Source organism: Oryza brachyantha, chromosome 12, assembly GCF_000231095.2.
Source record: "Oryza brachyantha chromosome 12, ObraRS2, whole genome shotgun sequence".
In the NCBI taxonomy this organism is placed as follows: Eukaryota; Viridiplantae; Streptophyta; class Magnoliopsida; order Poales; family Poaceae; genus Oryza; species Oryza brachyantha.
The window spans coordinates 4870535-4897014 of record NC_023174.2 but is presented as its reverse complement, the minus strand read 5'-3'; the positions used below and the strand labels follow the sequence as shown (position 1 = coordinate 4897014).

Sequence of the window (26480 nt, the reverse complement as noted above, 5' to 3'; positions counted from 1 at the left end):
ACCCAGAAAACTTCTAAATTCATATCTAATTCATCTAGTCTCCGTTTAGGTCCATTCAAATTTCATTAAATTCATAAAATTATCAAGAATCTATTAAAAATACTTTCTTTTACTGTTTCAGTAGAGTTTGTACATGTTTTATTTATTTTTGTGCTTTGTCGCTTAGATTCGGACCCCGCCGAAGCGCCGATTTACTTCGAAATCATCGCCGAAGTTCCTTAGGGGCCAGTGCAAGGCAAGTGACACTCATCTTTGATCATATTGAACCTATTATTGCAAATTCCCTGCTTTATTTATTCAAATATGCATTGTTTTAATTAAAGTATTTACTGTAGTTATTTTTCAGGTAATCCTTATTATTATGCCGTTGTTTACCCAACTTTATTTATGTTAGACCAGGGGTAACTTGATTAGAGTTAGGCCTAGGTTAATGCTTAGCCATGCTTAGATCAAGTAGCTAATGGGATTATTTATTAATCATGATTAGCTCTGAATAGCTGCAATAATGATTCGTTACCCGGTTCAGGATAATGCCAACTAAAATATTGTTAATGGTGGGTTGTGGGTGCTTGGTTTTGAGAGTCGCACCCATGACAATTAAGGATCGGTTCGCAAGAAACCCTGGAAGTTATTTCCGTGCTAACCACAAGCCAGAATGGGCAACGGTGAGATTTGAAGTGTAATTGCGAACTATTCGACGTACCTAGGCAAGGGTGAGCGTGATGGAGTATGGATGGGAGTTGTGGTGTAACGATGGCCTATGCTGCTTCCGGATTCACCTAGGCATAAGAGGGGGCTGCCCGACTTGGTTTAAAGGAGGGGGCGAAACCTGAAGTGTAGTGCGATTGAATAGGGAGGGTTATGCGATGGGTCCTATCATAGTTCCCTTTTCGGTATGCCATGGTGGTATGTCGGCGCACGTTCAAGTGTAGTGGGACTATGTCTTGTGGGTACATTAGTATACCTCTAATCAGAGTATAATCTATTCGAATAGTCGTGCCCATGGTTACAAGCGGACTCCCAGCTTCACTGTGATTAGTGAACCTTTAATGATTTAGGTAAACTGGTTTTCACTTGGGACTACTACAACATGGTGCAACGTTGAGCAGTGATTGGGCCTGTCACAACGTGGTGTAACGTTGGACAGCGTTGTGGTATTTTACAACTGTTATTTATTTATCCTTTAATGTATTTAATTACCTTTATTCGATTCAATTCATGTTATTTATTTAAATGCTGCTTTATTGCAACTAACCCTAAGCATGTCCTTGATGATCCTTATACATCATTTATTATCCTCTTTTCCATGTTGCTTGTTGAGTACGGTGGTTTGTACTTAGCCTTACCCTATTTTCTCCTCCAGAGCTAGAAGTTGAGTCCGATGGAGGAGACTCTCAGGAGTGAGCTGGTCTACCGTCGAAGCTTTGTCTGTGGACTGAAGCCGTACTCGCTGGAGCTAGTCTACTCATCTTTCCACTGCATTTTCGTTAGAATAAGTGTTACTTTCAGTTGTTTCTAAGAACGATGGCTATGTAATCAACATTGTCTACTTGTGTACCCTGGCTGGCCCTGGACAGGGATTTTAATACACAATTAAGTTTAGAGAAGTATCATGGTTAGACTTGATGCATCCATCTTTTGCTGGGCGTGACACTGTTAGACTTGATGCATCCATCTCTTGCACGATTGATTATAATTTACAGAGTTATTTCACAAAATAGAGAAGTATCATGGTTAAGGTGACTTATCAGCTGTAGCCAAAATTTGAATTTTTCAAACTTATTTTTAGTTTCTTCATTAACTTTTCTACGGCTTATCATGCATTTCTCAACCAATCAGAGCCACATGTGTTAAATTAAACATAAGGTCGGACCTATTTGCTAAAGACAAGGACCTAACTTGTAAAGTTGTAACTTAAAGGAGCCTGTTGAAAAATACCTTCATATATAGCACCATTTAATATTGGTGTCCCACTAGCACAAATTTTGGATAAAAGATCAATATAATGCTTCACATTAATTATCAGCTGGATTGAGGATAACATCCAGAAAAAGTGAGGTTTTGATGATATTTTCCGAATGATGTAAAAGCTATTCACTATCCTGATATGTTTAATTGCAAAATTGGGGAGTGGAGTTTAAAGTAGCATGGATGCCAATAAGTACTATTCCCTCCGTTTCACGTTATAAAATTTTCTGGCATTGTCTAAATTTATTTACATGCTAATGAATTTAAACACATATATAAAACATATACATAAATACATTGATGAATTTAGGTAAAGTTATAAAGTCTTATAATCTGAAACGGAGGGAGCAGTAGGTTGTGGGGGATGATTCTGCAAAGCTAGATGGAAAACTGATAAAATAAAAAGGCTTGATGGATGGCAGAGTGGTTCTTTTTATATCTCGGTGGTTAGCCACTTATTTGATCAACTTTGTCTCACAAGTGCACAAAAATCTACCATCTATGTACCTGTTGTGATAATATATTATAGAAAAAGTAGACAAAACATGCAAAGAGATATTTTGTTCTGGAAAGAGGGAGATTTTTTTTCAAAAAAAATTTGATCAAATGGGCTTGAAAACCTAAATTCCTAAACAGAAAGGTGCACCCTGGATTAAAAAAATCTTAATATCACAAATTGTTTATGTGGTGGTGGAACTTGGAATATGAGGAAGGGTTGGCGGATTGTTGTTAGGATTAAGTACGTGTATGCTTAACGAATCTTTTCTAAAGACCAGCACTCAGATTCAATCCATAATTGCATGCTTGTTTCATTAATTGTTTGACCTGTTGAGATGAAACTGTCCAGATGTACTGCTGAGATCGATCATCCTGTGCTATACTATATATTTGTCCACTTTTCAAAATTGGATAGGGTTGCAAAACAACGAGGGTTTAGAAGATGTAACCAAGGTAAGAGTTATGGTTATACTCCACCGGTATAAGATTTTCTACCATTATCTAGATTATTTATTCATATATATATATTTATTAACATGCAAATACATTTAAACTAGAATAAAAAATATTACATTGTGAAATGGAGCGAATGCTAAAAGAATACGCTGCAGCAATATAACTATATAAGAGGTGAAATATCAAATATGGAGAGCAAAACAGTAGTGTTGGTGATTTGGGGCATAAATGGCAGCATACAAGGAAAACAGATAGAAGGGAAAAAGGGGTGCAAAAGGTCTGATTTTCCGGGTGTTGTTGGCTCTTCTTTGGATGATGTGAGACTACTTCCTTTTCATTTTTGTTTGGCTCTAGATCGATCGGTGTGTTTGAGCGAGCAGCAGGCAGAACGGAACTGATTAACTTTGTGATCCAAACTTTATGTGCCTTTCCTGTAAAACCGGGGAGTACTCCTTCCGTATGGGAAAACAAGTCTTGGATGGATGTATATATATTTGACAACTGAAAAAGCAACGTGCGGTTGCAACTATATATTCATGATCGATAGATGGCATTGATTATGATTCATGGATATCCATGCACTCCCTCCGTTTTATATCCCAAGACATTTTATCCATGTCTAGATTCATCTATTGATTAATATATATTATTTGTACATACGTCTAGATTTATTAACATCGATCAAAAAGATTAAAACGACACCGTTAATGTTAAGTACAATTTATAAATTTATGGTTGGAGAAACAATGACGTCATGCATGTGGCAGAATACTAAGGAGTTGTCTAGATCTGGAGAGTTTTTTTTGTCACATCGGATATTTGGACGTTAATTAGAAGTGTTAAATATAGACAGATAATAAAACTAATTGCATAAATAAAGGCTATTTCAGTAAACAAATTTTTTAAGCCTAATTAATCCACGATTAGCAAATATTTACTGTAGCATCACATTCGATAATCATGAACTAATTAGGCTCAATAGATTCGTCTCGCAAAATAGTCCAAAGTATGAGATAGGTTTTATTACAGGGACTTAAAAAGAAAGTCCCGCCACGCCAAGCGGACTTCTCCACGGCGGCACGTACGGTTATACATATATATATATATATATATATATGCATGCATGCATGGTAGATGGATCGTTAAAGATTTTGTGATCTTAGATTATGTCATATATATATATATATATATACATATATATATATATATATTATGGGATTTGTTTGTGTATTGGATATATTCTGGGAGTTATCAGAGCGATGCCGCTATTTTGTAGAGCAAGTACAATATATAAGCGAGTTAAACAAGCTCTAAAAATTACTAAATCATGTTTATGTTTACGTGGAGGAGAGAGAAAATGAGAAAGAATAAAAGCAAACTACAAATTTACATCAAGCTACCATAAAAACTCCAGGTTTGAACGAGAGGTGGACCTGTACCGTATATATTTATATATAGCTATGTTATAAGTTAGTCTTGTGTCGTTATCTCTTAATGATATTTATATTTGAAAGCCAGTTAGCTCTTCTATTAACCTCGTTTTTATTGGATTCGTAGGTGGGTTTTTTTTTTCCAAAGTAGCATCGAGAATGCCTTTTTCTTTTACCTGTAGCTGTTTTCCAAAGTTGTCAGAGCTAGCTCGTCTGCACCGGTTCTGCAACCGGCGTATGTATATGCACCGAGAGTAGTGGTGTGTAGTACTCCTCGCTTCGTACCTAGATGTTTAATATGGTTGATTTTTTTATATATGTTTGATCATTTGTTTTATTTAAAAAATTTTGCAAGATATATAAAGTTATATATATGCATAAAAATATACTTAACAACAAATGAAATAATAAAAAATAATTAATAATTATATAATTTTTTTAATAAGGCGAATAGTCAAATATGTATAAAAAAATTAATGGTGTCGAGTATTTAGCGACGAAGGAAGTTAGTACTGGACAATGTTCGGATATCACAAAATATCAAACAAAAGAAAATGGTGTCAGCAACTAGCTACTAGTCGTTTGAAATAGCCAGCATCATATATCACACGCTGACACTAAGACGACACACACGTAGACACCACTACACAAACAAAACGCAACAAGATTCATCTCGATGGTCATGGCAGCCAATGGAGACGTCGGTGCTCCTCCTCCACAACAACAGGAGCAGCAGCAGCAGCAACGGCCGGAGGAGGAGGACGAAGACGACGACGCAGCTCGCAGGCACGTCGTCACGGCGGCGGCAAACGGTCACCAGCACCAGCAGCAGCTCGTCTCCGACGAGAGCGAGAGCATATCCACCTCCTCCCTCGCCGAGAGGCGCGCCGACGAGCTGCGGCGGAAGTGGGCAGCCATCGAGCGGCTGCCCGCCGGCGACCGCCTCCGGGCGTCGCTCCTCCCCACCGGCGCCGGCGCCGGCGGGGGGAACGGCGGCGACGTGAAGGAGGCAGAGTGCTTCGAGGTGGTGGACGTGCGGAGGCTGGGTGCGGCGGAGCGGCGCGCGGTGGTGGGGCGCCTCGTCGCCGACGTCAGACACGACCATGCCCGGATGCTCGTGAAGCAGCGGGAGAGGATGGACAGGTAACTAACTGCTCGATCAACACCGCTTTTTTCCGTTTCTAATTAATTGACAACTTAACGAATTTCTTCCTGCACGTCCGTCTTTTTTTACTTAGGCTTATAAGTCAAAAATTTAAATTTTCAGTCTTAGATTTAGAGATTTTATAGATTTTTTTTTATAAAAGGCTATGAAAGCCTAGCTTTTATAAAAGCAAACTTCAGGAACTTTTTATAGATTTTTTTCATGTTAGTTTATTTTATAGTTTTAGCTTTTAGATCGCTAAAGCCACGTATATAAAAGTTTTTATTTATAAATTAATTTTTGTTTCTAAATATATCATTTGGCCCGCTTGATGTGCCTGCCCAATGAACAACTCTTTATTTTTATGAAAAAAAAACTTTAACTTTTTAGTATGCAGCGATGAACGCCTCTTTATGAAAGAATACACCATATTTACGAGAAAAACAATCAGGGGAGATTGTTTGGGTATTTATGAAAAAAATAAATCAAACAATATATTTAAAAAAATTATAAAATAATTTTGAATAAAAATGACCAGTTGACCTTGAACTATTGCATTAGTTTCGTTTACCCCTAATACCATACATTATATTTAACACATATAATCTCTTGAAATAGGAAAATTAACCCCTAAGTTACACACCAGCGGTTTTGGACTATATGTCACATATGTGGTAGTCTAGTCAGCGTGGCATAGTAGGAAGAAAAAAAAAATAACATGGGAGCCTCGTTCGCTCGCTTCTTCTCCTTCCTCCACCCTTTTTCCGGTGTGGCATTTTGTCAAACAGGTGGTGGGCACCAGCGCAGATGCCCACGCTTAGCACTTGCTGCTGCCATTTGGGAAGGAGCTCGATCACGAGCCTGCTCAGATCCTACGGTACGTGGCGATGGTCATGGCGGAGGCGGATGTGGATCTCGTCGTGCGCATCTATCTATTGAGTAGCAACGACATCTACGTATCGACCTTGTGCTTCGTCATCGTCACCTTAATCCCAAGCTTGGCCCACTAGCTCGCTCTCCCTCTCCACATATAAGGTCCATATATGCATCTCAGCATCTTCTAGATTAACCGCAACACGTCCCTTCAACGCCGCCTTCGCCGCCTTCTCTTCTGATACTAGATTCTCTCGTTTGTCACGCACATGTTTCTCGAACGGCTAAACGGTGTATTTTTTTAGACCGTGTGAACGTGCTAAATGCTAATTTAGAAGATTTCATGTGACTGAAAAGACTCTTTACAAAACTTAATTTACAAATAGACCACATAAAACTTATGGGATAAATAGATCCATAGCTTGGTGCCAAGAACCTTGGCTCTAAAGTTCAATAACTCCGTAAAAAAATAAAGGGGCGCATGACAAAAGGCATGATGCATTTGTACATATTTGTTTCTATTTTTGTTTGGATAAAGTATGAGATGGGAATAAGAGCGTGAGAGGTTGGTGACAAGAAACCTAGCACTGAACCCCAATCGACATCATCAACCAAGGTGGACTCCATGCCATAGGTGGCAAGTTTGACCACCAACGTTGTTAGTGTTGAGACATTCAGCACTAGCGTTAGGGTAGTTCTATGGACAGGCTATTTATAAAAGATATTTTTATAACAGGTCAAAATGTTCAAAGTGTATCTTAAAATTTTAAAATTGAAGTTTCATGCAATGTGTAATTTTAGTTTATTTTTTGTATATTTCCTTTTCAATTAAATGAAAGACATGTGTGCACATCACGAGACACAACGCATTCATGAGTGTGCCTGTAAATAATAACTAAGGCCTTGTTTAGTTCCCCAAAACTTTTCCTAAAAACATCACATCGAATCTTTGGATACCTAAATGAAGCATTAAATATACATGAACATTAAAACTAATTACACAGTCATGGGGGAAATTGTGAGACGAATCTTTTTAGCCTAATTAGTACATGATTAGACATAAGTGCTACAGTAACCAACATATGCTAATAACGGATTAATTAGGCTCAAAAGATTCGTCTCACAGTTTCCAAGCATAATCTAAAATTTGTTTTGTGATTAGACTACGTTTAATAATTCAAATGTATGATCGTAAATCCGATGTGATATTTTTTAAAAATTATTTTGTAAACTGAACACAGACTAAGAGTGCAAAAAAATAGGTAGATTCCTAACCTAGTCTACATGATATTCGTAGGCACCAAGACGCTATTACTCATCCATACTCTGATGCTCGAAGAGACAAAAAGAATCAACAAATTTCTAGTCTCACACTCACACTTGTACACACCACACCACAATGAACACACCACACCCATGAGTACTGTACCTGGTCTAATACATGTTTAAAAGATAAAAAATCATTGCCAAATTTATGGTATCAATAAAATTGTGCGCACACCAAAAGTGCACCACCATGTCTAGTGCTTCCCTCTCTACTTTTTTACGTATTTTTGTTATTAGGTTTTACTTCCATTTTTATATACATTTAATAGTATATATTTAAATTTTAAAATGTTTTGCAATTATAATTTTAGTCTAGTATAACTTACATAAATACCAGGAACTATTTACCTTTGCTTCTAAGTTTAAGCACCGAAGTTTTCTATTTTATACTTGGAAGGGTGTGTGTTACACAAGACATCTACCTTGGCAAGGAAACGGCAAATAAAGCGAAGTTATCACATTAATTGGCTCATATTTAAAATCTCTTTTTTCACCCCCTATATACCTATTACTCAATACTATCTTCTTATTTATTGAGAGATAGTTAAGTCATTTTTCTTCCCAACTAATTTATTTTTATGTACTAAAAAACACTTATAATGAAATAAAGTAATATATGTGGTCTTCCGAAATTTACTTAAATAATAATAATAGAAGGGCACCACCGAAACCGAATGAAGTGAGGTGAATGCTGCTCTGTATGACTGGTGTAATGCACGCGGCAGGGTGGGCGTCCGGCCGCCGACGGTGGAGGTGCGGTGGCGCGACGTGTGCGTGGAGGCGGAATGCCAGGTGGTCGCCGGCAAGCCACTCCCCACGCTCTGGAACTCCGCGCTCTCCAAATTCTCGGTAAATCATGCACCTCTACCCATTCCGTTCCTGCATCTCTCTTTCTCTGTTTCTTCATGCCGAGATGCACGCCCACCAACTGTTCGTCCAAATGCCTCTCAGCTGCTCGCGGCCAAGCTCGGGTTCAGCCATCACCAGTCGAAGGTCCAAATCCTCAAAAATGTCAGTGGAATCATCAAGCCGTCCAAGTAAGTTACAAGGTGACAGGATTAATCTTCCGGTCTTGAGGCGATATGTAAGATGCTCAGCAACCGGACCACATGCTGCAGGATTGCTCTTCTTCTTGGACCCCCAGGGTGCGGCAAAACTACTCTCTTGAAAGCACTTGCTGGAAAGCTCAACAAAGGCCTCAAGGTTTGGCTGCTACCAGTTACAATTAACCCTACATAATTTCACACCAATGCTACACTGTACCATATTTATATTTATTTTCTCTCACTCATTTCTTAAGTTGCTCATATGGTCAGTTTGGGGCCTTTATGTTGCTCATTTCTTAAGTTTGCTCATATGGTCATTTCTTAAGTTGCTCACATGTACGATGCTGAACCGTGACCATTTTGCAGATGCAATTAGTTACTAACTAGGAGCCATGCATACTCTTGCAAACTTAGTTCTATGAATGTCTGGATTGCAGGAAACAGGAGAAATTGAGTACAATGGCGTGAAGCTAGATGAGTTTGTTCCAGCAAAGACATCAGCTTATGTAAGTCAGTATGACCTTCATGTTGCTGATATGACTGTGAGGGAGACGCTGGACTTCTCAGCAAGATTTCAGGGCGTTGGCAGCAGAGCAGGTGATTAAATTAATACCCAAATTACTAATTTCAGGAAATTTTGGCCATTCTTAACTAAATGCGATGATTGTGTGTATAAACTAGAAATCATGAAGGAAGTGATTAAAAGGGAGAAGGAAGCTGGGATTACCCCTGATCCTGACATAGATTCATATATGAAGGTAAATACTAATCTCCTTTCTAGCCAAGAAAAGGGGGAAAGGGGAAAAATGAACTGGCCTTCCTGTGTTAAGTTATGTTTTGGAGTTTAACAACTGTATAGATTTTTCGTTGGAGCAAATCAATTATATAGATTGTAGTGTAATTCTGATTATATTGTACAAAGAATGAAATTCTTATCATATGGGAACAGAAATGAAAATGCATAACACCTTTCTACTAAAAATATTTTTTTAGGCTTACCCTGTTCCCTGTTGATTATTTTATTAAAACCTATACATATGTATAAACTGCAGCACATTTTTCATTGTAACTCTTAGCACATTATAATGGAGCTTTAATTCCTTTCACAGGCAATATCTATGGAAGGTCTACAAAGCAGCATGCAAACCGACTATATTATGAAGGTAGCTTCTGCTCCAAACAAGAATTTTATGGATCCAGTGCAATATCCTCTACAGTGCATAATCTCCTTATTACCTAGCAGATCATGGGACTTGACAAATGTGCTGATATAAAAGTGGGAAATGCCATGAGAAGAGGTATATCAGGTGGTGAGATAAAGAGACTTACAACAGGTGATTTTTCTATAAAAGAATACATCAGTTTTGCTCTATTACATCAACTATAATATAATGTCCTCTTATATAATTTATAGTTATAACATTAAAAAAAATGGCAAATCATTGACAAGAATATAATTGTATGCTTTTAAAAAAAGATGATTTCAAGGCCATTTAAATTGTTTTCTCATGCAGAGAACATCTATTATGACTCGTAGGACATAACACTAGCTTTTACAGCCCTAATGTTTCACAAAACTCTGATATCAAGGAAATCCTAGCTGAACTGGCAAAATGGTACACTCAACAAGTCAAAACCCTAGCTGAACTGGCAAAATGGTACACTCAACAAGTCAAAACACCACCCTCTACAATGGCCTGCAGGATTTGGTAATACATTAGAAAGAAAAACATGGGTTGTGTGCCCCAAGACAAGATCATCAGATTCTTGGCAACTATAGTCATAGAACATGCAGTTTTCCTTAATTCACTTTATTAGCATGTACTACTATGGTGAGTTGCATCTGCTGCAAAAATACCTATACGATAAAAAATGAATTTCACCCTTCTGAGCTATTAAATTTTAATTTATTGATGGATGTTTTTTTTTTCCTTGAAACTTTCTCTTACAACTAGGGGAGATGATAGTAGGACCATGTAAGGTGCTCCTAATGGATGAAATATCAACTGGGTTGGATAGCTCCACAACCTTCCAAATTGTTTCTTGCCTCCAACAACTGGCACATATCTCCGAGTATACCATACTGGTCTCACTCCTTCAACCAGCACCAGAGACATATGATCTTTTTGATGATATTATCTTAATGGCAGAAGGAAAAGTTGTATATCATGGATCAAAGAATTTCATTATGACCTTCTTTGAGTCATGTGGGTTCAAATGCCCGGAAAAAAAAGGACCTGCTGACTTTCTTCAAGAGGTATTTAATATACCACTTATTAACAAAATTTCATTAATTATTGTGTGATGCAAAGAGAACACCAAAAGAATCTATCAGTTCCTTTGTGGTGCTATGAGCCTATGACCTGTACTTAGTTCATAACATTCATTGTAACATAAAGGATATGTGGGCTTCTTCATTTCACTAAACTTTTCTAGGTGGGCCTCATAAAAAAACTCAGACTGAGCCTTTCTAATTTTTACAATCAAATGTACTTTCAATTAGTGCAATCAGGAACAATGTGAATTAGCATCTACTTTAGATTTAAATTAGTATGTCATTTAGTTCTATTTATCTATCTAAAATAATATGTTTAGGTTTCTAAAATGATCTAGTTAGCCGCTGTTGTGGAAAATTGTTCAAAGATTCAGCATCTATGCATTGTATGAGGGCATAAGGTCTTTTAAATATTTAATAAAGATTAAAACAGCTGTTAATATGTAAGAATGTTTATAGATTAAATAATATGGATTTGTCTGATTACTATTGTTCTGGCATACTATCAAATACTAATATTTTAAATATTCAGTAAATAACTACAACAGTTGTTAACTTCAAGTTATTGGATATAGATCATAATATGGATCTTCCTGACTAGTGTTGCTTTAGCATACCATGAGATTGTAGTACATTGTCATTCTTCCAAAAATTTTAATAGGTGTTGTCAAAAAAAGATCAACAGCAGTACTGGAGTCGTAGCGAAGAAAGGTACAAGTTCGTTACTGTCGACCAGTTCTGTGATAATTTCAAAGCATCTCAAGTTGGTCAGAGTCTATCTGAGGACATTTCAAAGCTATATGGTAAATCAAAGGAACACAAGAATGCCCTGTCCTGCAGTATCTACTCATTGTCCAAGTGGCATCTCCTCAAGGCATGTTTTGATAGAGAGCTTCTTCTCATGAAAAGGAATGCTTCCTTCCATGTAACAAAAGCTATTCAGGTCAGTAAGCCCTATGCTCTGAAGAGAAAATTATCTAAAATTCTATTCTTTTGATTATGATTGGATCCTTTTATGTAGTACAAGAAACTTGCTCGTGGAATGTGGATGCATATGTATTACTAGAAAATACCAGCTAGTGGCTGCATTCTGTATAAAAATAAACATGCAAACACCTAATTATGTTGAAGCTAGGTGTTGATGAGTTATACTCACTTTCTAGTTTCTGTCTGCAGAATATTTGTACTAGCTGAAGATAGAAATATTCCAAAATATAAAGGCAATATCCTAGTTTTTTTCCTATCTGAAGGAAACACTGGACAGCCTTCATTTGGAAAATGCAACAATCCGTTTGCAGTAACTATCGTGAATCTTACTATGCTATATTCAAATCTGAATCAGCATCACTTGATATTCAAAGTGGTATCTGCACTGATGGTGGTTCATCCAAGGGATATGCAGACGTAGTGTAGTTCTAGTTCAGCTGAGCTCATTTGCGAAATATTCCAGGGTTTAGGCATTGTATGTACATCCCATTTAGTAAGGTTTGATAACAAATTTTCAGTACTTATTTTACATTTCACAAACAAAGCAGCCACCACAAAAATATACTGTGACACTGCATCTCTCTCTGTTCAGCCCCTGGCTCCTACTGAATGTATTGTTGAGAACTTGAATAGTGATTGCTCGTGTCCTTTTATTTCTTAGTGCACTACGGGAATACTGCTATAGGGGGGTCATCGTTTGAAAAAAAAACAAACAACATATTTACGAACAAAAAATAGTTTGTAAATAAAACTTTTATATACGTGCTCTTAGCAATTTAAAAGTAAGGCTGAAAATTAACTAACGATGAAAAAACTCCAAATTTAAAGTTGAAAAATCAAATTTTGGCTTATAAGCATAAGCATAAGCAAAACGATGAGGCTGATAACTTCTGAAAGAAGATCTGCAGGTATAGTGTTATTGGTAAACGACTATGCCTGACTGATTTAACAACAAAGAACTTATGCATGATTTGGCATTTCTGAAAATGCCCATCAGAAAATAACACAGCAATTTTTTTACTTCAGCTTGGACTACTTGCAATTATTACTGGGACAGTGTTTCTCCATACAAACATGAGTTTTGATATAGTTAGTGCCAACCATTACATGGGTTCACTCTTCTATGCACTCATCCTGCTGATGGTCAATGCAATCCCGGAGCTGGTTATGGCAATTAGCAGATTGCCCGTCTTCTACAAACAACGGGATCACTACTTTTATCCAGGATGGGCTTATGCAATACCATCTTTTATACTAAAGATTCCTTCCTCTTTAGTTGCTTCAATATCATGGACATCAATATCTTATTATCTCATCGGATATACTCCAGAAGCCCCCAGGTACAATACAATTTTGTTGTATACCTAAGTAGCTAATTACCAGGACATGGACCAAATAAAGTGTCATAGGTAGGGGCCAAGGGATCGAGGCCCATGGGCCCAACCCGGTGAACAGTACACGCGTGAACAGTGCACGCGGTACTGTAGCAGTTGGTTAGTTGATAGGATAGGATTAAGAGATAAAGTTAGATTAGATCAAGTTAGTTACTTAGGGATTAAGTCTCACCATCTATATAAGGATGGATTGTATCGCCATTCTAATCAAACAATGAATTAGAGTTAGTCTTCCCTAATCTAAGTCCCTCTCTCATCTCTAGCAGCCGTCGCCACCCGGCTATCCTCCCGGCAGTGTTTACCCCGTATGAACCCTAGCCTATAACATAAACTATGGTGCCATTTTCTGTTGTCAGCTTTCCATGCTATGCTTCTGTGAGTTGTCAGTAATTCTATACAAGATTGTTAAAGAAGATGTCACCTCTATATTTTATATATAACCAACATTATTTTTGAACCATACTTCCATTATCTGATACTTTCATCTAGGTGTCTATCTAAAATTAGGTTTTAAGATATAAGAGTGCATTGTGTTAACATCCATGATTTTTCTTATAGATTTTTCCGTCAGCTCCTCGTCCTCTTCCTCGTCCACACAGGAGCATTGTCATTGTTCCGATGTGTTGGTTCATACTGTCAAACAATGGCTGTTGGTTCAGTGTCTGCGACAATGTCACTTCTAGTCGTACTTCTATTTGGCGGTTTCCTCATTCCTCGGTGTAAGACACTTCCATCCTTAAACTACATATGGAAGAGATATAGCCTTATACCAACATATTGTAAACCACTATTAAAAATACCATGAACACTTCTACAGCATCTATGCCTAATTGGCTAAAATGGGGGTTTTGGCTCTCTCCATTGTCATATGCTGAGATAGGCCTAACTGGAAATGAATTTTTGGCACCAAGATGGCTAAAGGTACATATTAACATATCTTCTGAACTGTAAATATATGTAAAATCCAGTGGTCATACTCTCACATGGTAATGATTTTTATATTGACAGATCACAATATCTGGTGTAACAACTGGGAGGAGGATATTGATAGATCGAGGGCTAGACTTCTGCGGCTACTTTTACTGGATCTCAGTTGCTTCATTGATTGGATTTGTTTTGTTATACAATATAGGTTTTGCCATTGCTTTGACTATAAAACAATGTAAGTGCCAATGGCTGAAATATCATTTCGATTAAACAAGAATAAAGACATAATTTGCCTCTGAGTTCTTACTGTGAATTGTGAACTTAGCTGAAACATACTCTGACAAGTAACAAAATTGGTGACAACTGAAATGGTGCAAAATTGATCTATCCACAAGCATACATTATTTGCCATTGTTACGTGTGCCATTTATTCTAACCTTTCATGATCCTTCCAGCTCCAGGGTCTTCCCACGCTATTATTTCTATAGATAAGATAAGCATATGTCATGGAAGAGACGAAGAAAAGTCAAATGATGTCAAGATTGGGATGAGAATAACAAAATCCTGTGCAGGGAGGATGGCATTACCTTTCACACCCCTTGCTATATCATTTCATGATGTGAACTACTATGTAGATGCTCCTCCGGTAATTGTCATTTAGTATCATGATTTAAAGTAATTCTGTATTATCACTATTTTGTAATAATGAATAGGAGGTACTACTACTAGCTAAAGTTAAAGTCAATTTTCATTTCTGGAGATGAAGCCAAGTACAATGGTACCTTAACTAGCAAGAGTCAGGATAACTACTAATTTGATAAGGCTATGTTTGATGTATCAAGACATAGAGGATCATTTGTGCTTATATTCGAACTGTGCTACAGCGATACCCCTGTCTCCCATATGGATATTTGTCAACAAAAATTAATACTGCTTGCCAATGAAACTTAATAGTGCTTCTGTCTTTTCTTGCAAAGGACAGATTGAAAAAGAATGTATGAATACATGAATGGAAAACATTGTTTTCTTTTATAATGAAGTAGCTTATCACTAATACATGTTTTCTTGCTGCAGGAAATGAGGAACAAAGGTTACATGGGAAAGAAACTACAACTGCTTCATAACATCACAGGGGTATTCCAGCCTGGTGTATTGTCAGCACTAATGGGTGTTACCGGAGCAGGGAAAACAACCCTCCTTGATGTTCTTGCTGGAAGGAAAACTGGGGGTGTTATTGAAGGAGACATGAGAATAGGTGGTTATCCTAAAGTTCAACAAACGTTTTCTAGGATATCAGGCTATTGTGAACAGAATGATGTTCACTCCCCGCACATCACAGTGGGGGAGTCTGTAGCATATTCAGCCTGGCTACGCCTTCCAACAGAAATTGACACAGAAACTAGAAATGTGAGTTATGTAAGAATAGTTATATCTTATGAAATAAAAAAATGATTGCATGAATGCAATTCTATCAAAAAATTATAAAAATAGGATGCTATTAAGTGTGAATAATTTAGATGAAAATTTGAGTTGTGCTGACTCCTATAATTTTCATTGTAGGAATTTGTCAATGAAGTTCTTCAAATAATTGAGTTAGAAGAAATAAGAGATGCTTTGGTTGGAATACCTGGGGTAAATGGTCTATCTAGGGAACAACGAAAACGGCTTACAATCGCAGTTGAACTTGTGTCTAACCCTTCAATTGTATTCATGGATGAGCCGACGTCAGGTTTGGATGCAAGAGCAGCTGCCATTGCAATGCGGGCAGTAAAGAACGTGGCAGAGACAGGTCGAACTGTTGTGTGCACGATTCACCAACCAAGTATTGAAATATTTGAAGCATTTGATGAGGTAACTATCATATATATAAATAAAGTAACCTTGCAGTATTCTCTACAAACATCAAGAATTATGTTAGTGTAAAGTATGTTGGAATAATGTTTTCTGAAGTATTAAAGGTCTTAGTTGAAATTTATAGGATTTTGATGAATTCTTGTGTGTCCCCCAATGGGACCTCCGACCTCACACCTATTGCCATCTTGATTTATACAGAGTACTAACCATTTACTATCTCTAACTCGTGAATGCTCCCCGTTTAGATGAGCCAAGGAGATCTATTATGAACATATTTTTACATGTTGTAAGAGGATCACTAAGATGACCTTCAGTGAAACATTTACAAGCTGTTTCCTCGATTAACATATTGGAACATCAGCACCCTGTTCTCTAGCTTCTCATTGACACAATATTAAGTAATGCTGATTGCCAACATAATACCTCTTTGTTGTTGACCCTGCTCAGTTAATCGGCAGAAGAAATATTTGACTTTTACCCTGTTCAAAGCCTGATACAGTATTCATGTGTGTCCTACTCTGGTGTCATGATATACTGACTTGATAGCACTTGTCTTAGAATATAATATGTTCTGTGGTATAGAGGCACCCAACGAGGATTTAAAATAAAACATCCATTCAAATGGAACACTTGACTAGACATAAAGCTTATGATTTCATCAATTTTCAAAGTGATATATCATATGACAATATGCAGGTATTCCTGTGCTGCAAAAACATATGATGAATGGAGTACTCACCATTAGATATGTCCTTACAGGAATTCCATTATTTCACGTAGTAATTCATATAAGAGTGAACTACAGTATATATTTATTTCACATGTAATACTTTGTAGTTAATGCTGATGAAAAGGGGTGGAGAGTTGATTTATGCTGGGCCACTTGGACAACATTCATGCCAGGTTATCCAATATTTTCAGGTAACTAGTAACCACTATTTCCCTTGTAGAAATATATTTAAATGCATAAGTACAGCAGAGCATGGTAGTGTCAACCAAGCTGGGCCTTGCCCCCACGGCCAAACTCACAATCCCAACATTTGTACGTTTCCATGCACAAATCTCTAAATGGGAAATTCAATTAGGTTGTTAGGAGGCCCAGTGAAGTTTCATTAGAGTACATTGCTTTTCTTCTGTTCCTATGATTGCTGCAGATATTTAGAGGTTCATTCTTGCTTTTCCATTAGTTCTTTCTTCTGATATGGCCTTCTCAAGGTAAATTTATCGGCTTACAATAAAAGATTGTGTTTATTGGCATAGCCTTTTTTTCCATTCCCTTCCTTTTGGATCATGCTTGCACTGCATAATAGTTCATATTCTCCTTTTATATGCAATGTTTTCATTCTTTCTGATTTTCAATGTAAAAAGGTAAAAATTACTGTTTGCCCTTTTTTATATATTTTTTCAAAAATATGTATATTCATAACAAATTGTTATTGTTCCGTTCGTCAATCCTTGTGACTCTGAATATATAGCACATATTTAGACTACTTGTGCTATGTGGTATTAAATATAATTGTTTCCTTTTTGTTAAATTAGAAGATATCATTCACCAATAGATAACTTTTCTACTCCCTCCGTTTCGTATTGTAAGCCTTTCTAGCTTTGTCTAAATTAATCAATTGATGAATGTATATAATTTATATATATGTCTAGATTCATTAGCATCCATATGAATCTAGGCAAGTCTAGAAAGTCTTACATTGTGAAACGGATGGAATACTTAGTTGTTGTGTGCTATACAAATTAATATGCATGTTTTTTTCAGTCAATACCAGGAATACCCAAGATCAAGCACAACTACAATCCATCAACATGGATGCTGGAAGTTTCTTCCACATCCATGGAAGCTCAACTTGGAGTAGATTTTGCTCAAATTTACATGGAATCATCGATGCACAAGTTAGTTCTGTAAAGCTCTCACTGTTATTAGCTCCACATCACATTCATTTTAACAATACTAGTATATTTCATTTGTTAATTTTAATTACCATATCATTCCGTAGCATATTATGCTAGCTGAGAATAAAAAAACATAGACAGGTCACTATTGTCAGTTTTGCTTAGTATGAAATTTTAGCATCGCCTACATACTCTACAGAACTATCTCATTCTGAAGGCAATAAAGTTCACCGAGTATTTGTCGTAAAATCAAATTCTTGTGAATTCTGACTGAAGGGACATGGACGAGTTGGTAAAGGGCTTCAGCATTCCATCTCCGGGTACAAGCGATCTCCATTTCCCAACACGGTTTCCACAGAAGTTTCAGGAGCAATTCAAAGCTTGCCTCTGGAAGCAGTTCCTGTCGCATTGGAGAACTCCTTCATACAACTTGGTGCGAATTGTGTTCATGACATTCTCTAGCATAATGTTCGGTGTGCTATATTGGCAGCAAGGCAACATCACAAACATGTATGTCAACCATCACTTGATTTACACACTAAATTTTATTTGCCGTAATAACAATGCATTTTGTTACCAAATTTAAACTGCTACTAGAACCTAGCCAGCAAAATGCATGATCACTGTAATTCATGTTTTGTTTTGTTTTTCGTAGAAAGGACCAACAAAGTCTGTTCACTATCTTGGGATGCATGTATGGCACCACAATCTTCACTGGTATTAACAACAGTCAATCAGTGATGCCATTCGTCGCGGTTGAACGCTCTGTACTGTACAGGGAAAGGTTTGCTGGAATGTACTCTCATTGGGCCTACGCCTTTGCACAGGTCAGTCAGACTGATCACATATATGAGACTTACTCCAGTTCAACAAAAAGTATCACGAGGTATCGGTACCTCACAACACCAAATCGTTTTTTATCGTTAGATCTAATAATGCTCATCCTGCTCAGTTAGATCTAATGGTGAAAAACAATTTGGTACCTCGAGATACTTTTTGTTGGAACAGAGCAAATCTCCACATATATACATATGCTTCATGTACTGGTTTCAGCCTTGCAGGGCTCACTGCATCTCGCAGATAATGCTACTGTTTGCAGACTTTCATTCTTTCTATGTGACTGTGATTTGCAACAGGTCGCTATGGAAATTCCATATGTGTTGGTAATGCTAGTGTTGTACATGTTGATAGCATACCCAATGATAGGGTTTGCCTGGACAGCAGCGAAGTTTTTCTGGTTCTTTTACACCATGTTCTTCACTCTGCTCTACTTCCTCTACTTTGGAATGGTGACGGTGTCAATCACCCCCAACAGACAAGTGGCCTCAATATATGCATCGATGTTCTACACAACACAGCACCTCCTTTCTGGCTTCGTCGTGCCTCCTTCAGTAAGTGATACTTATTACTTGATCCGTTTCATATTATAAGATCTTTTTGCTTTCTCTAGATCTATATAAATGATAAATTTGACACATATATAAAACATATTCGTTGATATATAGATAAATTTAAAAAATGTTAGAAAGTCTTATATATGCTTATTGATCATGCTTATTACTCCCTCCGTTTTTAAATGGAATACGTTGTTGGAATAATATTTGACCATTCATCTCATTCAAAAATTTATTGCAAATATATAAAAATATAAATTATGCTTAAAGTATCTTCAATGATAAAACAAGTCACGGACTCAGAGCAAAGTAAACGGTACTTATATAATTCTTTTAATAAAACGAATGGTCAAACATTATGTTTAAATTCAACAATGTTACACTTAAAAATAGAGGTGCTATTAGTTTGCCTGAATTAATATTGAAGGGATATATATATATATATATATATATATATATATATATATATATATATATATATATATGAAAATTAGATGCTACTACCATATATATAAACTGGTGGTTGTTTGCCATGCAGCAAATACCAAAATGTTGGATCTGGCTGTACTACATCTCCCCAATGTCGTGGACGCTGAATCTCCTCTTCACATCACAGTTCGGATTCGAGGACGACCACAGCATCTTTGTCTTTGGAGAGACCAAGCCTATTGCAGCGTTCGTGAGAGACTACTTTGGCTTTCGCCGAGAGCTGTTTCCACTGTCAGCCATAGTGTTGGCATCATTCTCTGTCCTTTTTGCCGTCCTCTACGGATACAGCATCTCGAGGTTCAACTTCCAGAAGAGATAGAAAGGTCAGGGGTGTAAGCAGTCAAAATAATACGAATTGGATAATAGCTAAGGGTTTTTTACCATCCTTAAAAAGTATTTTAAGGTACCAAGAATTTTAGTATTAGTATCTCAGGATACATCAGAATACAATGTATCTTTAAGATACTATACTTTTTACACTAAAAAGTATGGTATCTTAAGTTACTTTTTAAGAATGATAAAAAAGTTCAATAGCTAAACCTTATTCCCATTACCGGTTACCATATAGGTTGAGTCGGATTTTCGAATATGAATCGAATTTATGTTGGATGTGGATATGACTTTGGATCGGGTACTGCTCCATTTCAGACGGGCTCGGGTATCCATGTAATCACATTTCAACATTAATAAAACTGCATACAGCTATTTTACCAATGCCTTGATTACGAGCAGTCCATTATATTGAATATGGGATCTAATTTTACTATATTATACTGGTAGTATGTGTAGTAGAAATTCTATAAGGATATATTAAAATGAAAATATATAACTCTAGGATAAATTTGTGTCATATATCATGTTAAAATAGATAAATCGATGTTAATCCAGTCTTCCCTGTTCTATTTGCCATATTCTTCTGTTACAGCATCTCAAGGCCCAGCTTCCAAAAGAGAGGCATAGATGTTTCACGTAGAGGTTACTCATTTGTCCCCTGTGACGGTTATGGGTGAAACCGTCTCAAACAACTATTTTTAAGATGCTATTGTGGATGGAGAATTCTCACTTAAGCACACATCAAAATGCAATCACCGTCTCTAGTTTCTAGACTAATGAAGTTTACGCTAAAAATATCTTTACTCGTTAGTTCCCAAGTCTTGGAGATTCAGGTATGGCCCCTGTATCATTTTCCCTTTGTAAGATTTTAAGCTTATCAATTCTATTATGTTGTTTACTCGTTGATGTGTTCAGTTCATATGTTGCTTTGTCAATCATGCCTTATTTAATTATCTTATATTATGCATGATTATGCTATTCAATATATGCCACGATATTGGTTCAATGATCTTTACTAATTGCTCTAGTTATGTGCTGGTCAATCTGGAGGGTTGGAGTCATAGGGGAATTAGGCAGCGTTCGCCACGGATGATAAGTTAACTTAACCTCTTCGTTTTTTACGCACATGCTTACTGAACTACTAAACAGTGTATTTTTGCAAAAATTTTCTATAGAAAAGTTGTTTTAAAAATCATATTAATCTATTTTATATATTTTTTAGTAATTAATAATTAATCATGTATTAATCTATTACTATGTTTTCCGCGTCAGGTAAGTTAACTTATCCATGTCTTATCGAACGTGGCCTTAGAGTATTGTTTAACAATGAAAGTATGGTGTTTGGGTTGGTTAAACTCTATTGCATAGGGATGTGTCCCACGGGTTGTAGCGGTAGGAGGCATGTGGTAATAGTCATATTCGTCTTTTGTAATCCTCCATATTCAGGTATGATATAAGTGTTCATAAATTAGTCATAAACATATTGGTTGAGCGATAGGGGATGGTCTCTCGATGGTGTCTGGTTGTATAGAACTAAGTCCTAACCTTATTAGAGACTGTCCTGGTATCTAACAATATTTTGATATGTTCAACCACTAACGACTGGGAATGGTAATGGTCAAAGCCCTTGAGTTCTCTCGCAACCATATTTAATCCTTAAAAATTTTTAGCTCAAGCCTCTATAAAATTTTATTTTTATCCCACTTTAAATCAACACTTAAATTTTATAGACAAAATGGTTAGTGTCGCGTTCGGCAGCACCCAAAAGTTAAGTTAACCGCCTTATTTTCCGTGCGCATGCTTCCCGAACTGCTAAACGGTGTATTTTTTATAAAAAGTTTCTATAGGAAAGTTGTTTTAAAAATCATATTAATATATTTTGTACTTTTTAATTATTAATAATTAATTAATCATGTACTGATCTATTACTATGTTTTTCGTATCGGATAAGTTAACTTATCCCCCATCAACCAAACGTGGCTAGGTCTATTACCACCCCTAGGTTGCGTCCGTTTGAGAGGGAGTAAGTTAACTTACCCCAGCACGAAGAACATAGTAATAGATTAGTACATGATTAATTAATTATTAAAAAATAAAATAGATTAAGATGATTTTTTAAAACAAATTTTGTATAGAAAGTTTTTGTAAGTATACTATTTAGTAATTCGAGAAGTGTTCGTGCGAAAAACAAGGGGATAAGTTAATTTAGTGGGACGGCGAACGCGGCCCAATAGTTACGCAAGTCATTTCTCACGCGCGTAGTTTAGAATATTTCTGATCAGACCAGTGGACATTTTTTTGAACGGAATTTTAATCTAGCCTTGTGCCGATGGACGAAAATGTATTTCCATGTTAATATTTTTTTTCTCGTGGGTTCTCTGGTACTGGTACTGTGACTACTGCCGCTAGATTGGGTTCTTGAACTTTAAGCAAAGTGATTGATATGTCTCCATCGCCACACATGGGCTCTGCAGGACTGCAACGGCCCATGACTCCATGAGTAAACCACAAGGCAAAAAAAAAATGCTTAGATGGCCTAGCTAAAATGTCTCCAAGTGTCCACCCATTTTTGTATCAACTTTGGACATTAGAACTTTTGTAAATTTACAACTGTTTTTTCTATATTGCAAGGATGCTACTCGAATGACACAGTTCTTATGGTAATTTTGTAATTTTCTAATGATAATTTTATCATAATGATTGAAACCGATGGCAAGTTTGCAATTGCCCCTTAAACATCATACTGTTTATCAACAAGCCTCATTTCACCCTTAAAAAAATTTATAGTTATGAAGGGAAAATGGGGCACATTATGTTGTAAAGGAGAGCTAGCAATCAAGCACATCCAGGTGTACATTGCAAGTACCACACTGTATTGATTCCTGCCTTTACAGATAAGTGTACACACCGGTGACTCTACATGCCAAAGTACTTGTTTTGCACTGAACTTGCTACTTAGGTTTTTCTACTTCTCTAGTGGAATTTTGCTTGAAATTGTCGCATGTCCTAGCCAACAGCTAGGTGTCTTCATCCATTGTCAACATATCCATGTGGATGTAGTAAATTTTAGCAATAAGCAACAAGAAGAGCGAATTGTCAAACCGAGTAAACTACAGCAAAATTGCAGGTACTTGGAAGAAAATTATGGTAAAACTACCTTCCAGATCATCAAATTTATCATGAGACTTCTAGTTTTGCCATATCATTATATCAATGGTTTAAGTATGTAGTTATGTGAGGATGTGTTTACGAGACTTCGGAGGTGCTCATAAGGCTAGGGATTGCGTGTGTGCGTTATGAGCATCTGCGTTGTACTGTGTTCTAAAAAAATTGTAGTTTTCTGAAACTGGTGTTCACTGACATTTAATGGAGAGGACACAGTTTTTTAGTCACAAAATGGATTTGTGCACAATACTACAATAGTATAAATTAATATGCATAGTAGTTAAAAGCGTACATATGAAATTTCCAAAAATGTACTAAATGCCATGAATTGTGATAGGGATTGCAATAACCTTATGACAAGGATTGCTTCTTTAAAATCTTGAGTAGTTTAATGTACACAAAAGATTTCTGTAGAAAAGGCAAGAGGATTGAGCACAGCGACGTGGAGGACATTGATTAATTGTACAGCTTACTCATCAATATGATGTAAAAAAGATGGACTGCATATGAGATTTCTCTTCTATTTGCTGATGGAGTGTACATTTGTCCTAGAAACTGTATGAAGGCAAGGGGGATTCTGTGCAATCTCTTATATATTATTATAGTTTAATTAATATTTTTTTGTTGTTTTTGAATTGTTTTCAGTTTCCATGCACCTAAAATTACACAATTAACTTATAGTGAAAAGTGTGTGTCTGTTCTAAAATAAAAGGCAGCCATGTTTTCTGGAAATCAATATTTCAATTTTTTAACGAATAATTGAACTGAACATATAGTTTATAGTTTCATGAATGTTGTGTCGTTAGATTTTTCTTGAAAAGTATTTTCATATGATCTTTATTTTATAGTTGTTGATAATATTATGAAGGAAATTAACTATCAAAGTATAAAGTCAGAGACTGTAATTAGAACACTATGACTGATTTGCAGTTTATGCCACTTTTGATTACCAAATTAAGTTTCGGTTTGGACTACCCTTAGATCATGGATTATTTAACTCTGCATTTGTTGAAGTTTGGACTACTACATCTCTCTTGATTTGCATTGTCCAACCTCTTCTCTAGCAAAGATATATATGGCATGTGCATAGACAGATGAGTCCATCAGTCCCAGAGCCGATGTGCTCGAGGTTAATTAGCGATGTGCTGAAGACCCAATTTGTAATAAAGATAAAGCTACCGTGATCGATCTAAATATGACTCGAAGTGAAACTTTAATAATAAAAGATGGCCCGAACTATAATTTACTGATAAACTAATAGTCATTATATGGAACGGGGAGCATGTAATTCTAGAAAGTCTAACTGCAATTTAAAAGTCTACCTTTAGAATTATGCTTAGTCAAAACATTTTAAACTTTGGCCATTAAGAACAAAGAAAATCAAAAAGATCAATCACATAAGAACAATGCTACTAGATTTATCAATAAATAACCTACCATAATATAGCTATTTTAATTTGAAATGACATATTTTATAAATATTATTTATCGAAGTAGCATATCGAAAATCGTTACTAGAACAAAATTTTAATTTTGGAATGGATGGAGTACTCATTTGAAGGTGCAGTTTATTGAATATAATATTCACTTTTTTGAAAAAGTAAACTAAGTAAACATTTGACATTTAGCTTGTAGATACTATCTTCTTCCCAAAAGACTTCATTTTTTAATTTATGTCTAGCATTTGATCATTCGTTTTATTAAAAAATTTAAAAATAATCATGTATAAATTACTATTCATGTTTTATCCCCAATAACAATAAGAAAGAAGAAATGAGGTTTGACAAATATATTGTAGGTGCCCCATAATCGAAACATTAATTGCAATTCTTACCACATAAATTATAGCTGGATTAACCAATTTTACGCAGCAAGCACCCTTCCCTAATCATAATTCATAAACAAAGAAGGACGGTTCAAAAACACAAACACACACAAATAAATGAGGACATTGCAGAACAGTCATCAGTATTCAGTAGTTCAACAGCAGGGTCAACGCGTGTCAGTTCAGCAGATAGTATATACACATGCATGGGTAGCTACAGTAGCCAACGGCAGCAAAAGGCGATTTTTTGGCTTAATAAGGGAAAAATCAAACCGTATATTCGTGAATAAAAATTTTATATCCATGTTCTTACTTATCTAAAAGTTAAGCATAAAAAATAAAGTACAATAAAAAAACTTTAAAATCAAGTCCAAATTTAATGTTAAAATTTTAAATTTTAACTTATAAACATGAGCAAAAGTGAAAAGACAACCCCTCTCAAGCTTAGCTGGCGCCTTGCATTTGCATGGAAGATCTTGCGGTGGCCAATCGAGAGGAAGACATTAATATGTTTAATTAATTTATTATTAAGAAGCATTTTTAAGGTGGACAGTTGCTGTTGAGTGATTAGTTAAATGATAGTGCCTTTTGTTCTTCACAACCACGGAGATTAATTGGAGGATTAAAAGATGCCTCTCCGATATGTCACTTTCTTGTTCAAGCATAGCATTGATTAATTTATATGTATATCTGGGGCCAGATCATCCGGATGGTCATCTTGTGGCTATTTGGAGAAAAAAGCGAAATAGCATGTTTGCAAGCAAAGGCTGAAAAATAAACTAAAGAAAACATCAAAATTAACTCTAAATTAAAATTTAAGAACATTTTAGCCAAAAACAATTATAAGCAGACGCGAAAAGATGAGGCTAATACCCACAAAGTTCTACCGTAATTACTAGCACTGTCCTTGATTATGCATGTGCTACCAACATGGATAAGCCTCGCCTAATCATGGGGGGCCTCCATTGATCTGTGGATGGAATAAATCATTTTATGACATCCTTATTAATTTGCTGTTCGTTAGTATTGTCTTATCTACTTAGTACTGATATATATCTAAGTCCACGCATTACTACTACAGAGAGAGAGAGCCATCCCAGACAGCTTGTCTCAGATGGTTTAATTAGATAACATTATTGTCACACACATGGGTTCTATGAAAATAACCACACATAGGATCTCAGCAAGGCAAGA

At 36.2% G+C, this 26480-nt stretch overlaps 1 protein-coding gene across 1 annotated transcript; it reads left to right on the top strand.

Annotated features, from left to right (window-relative positions):
• The first annotated feature begins 8392 nt into the window (after positions 1-8392).
• Positions 8393-20689, top strand: LOC102718417 (ABC transporter G family member 49). The gene is made up of 22 exons (XM_040529644.1): positions 8393-8544; positions 8647-8732; positions 8814-8898; positions 9179-9338; positions 9423-9499; positions 9851-9904; positions 9985-10075; positions 10697-10998; positions 11678-11959; positions 13030-13343; positions 13956-14116; positions 14215-14318; positions 14406-14559; positions 14780-14970; positions 15399-15731; positions 15885-16175; positions 17016-17099; positions 17947-18080; positions 18357-18590; positions 18736-18907; positions 19217-19471; positions 20013-20689. The coding sequence occupies exons 4-22, from the start codon at positions 9278-9280 to the stop codon at positions 20280-20282; spliced, it is 3564 nt and encodes a 1187-aa protein (XP_040385578.1). The 5' UTR covers positions 8393-8544; positions 8647-8732; positions 8814-8898; positions 9179-9277; the 3' UTR covers positions 20283-20689.
• Positions 20690-26480: the final 5791 nt, after the last annotated feature.

Bases quoted from the DNA above. Each gene is read 5' to 3' on its own strand.
- LOC102718417 (XM_040529644.1), top strand. From the start codon at position 9,278: ATGACTGTGAGGGAGACGCTGGACTTCTCAGCAAGATTTCAGGGCGTT. The intron at 14,117-14,214 runs GTAAGACACTTC...ACACTTCTACAG, and splicing joins CGGTTTCCTCATTCCTCGGT to CATCTATGCCTAATTGGCTA. The intron at 18,908-19,216 runs GTCAGTCAGACT...GATTTGCAACAG, and splicing joins GGGCCTACGCCTTTGCACAG to GTCGCTATGGAAATTCCATA.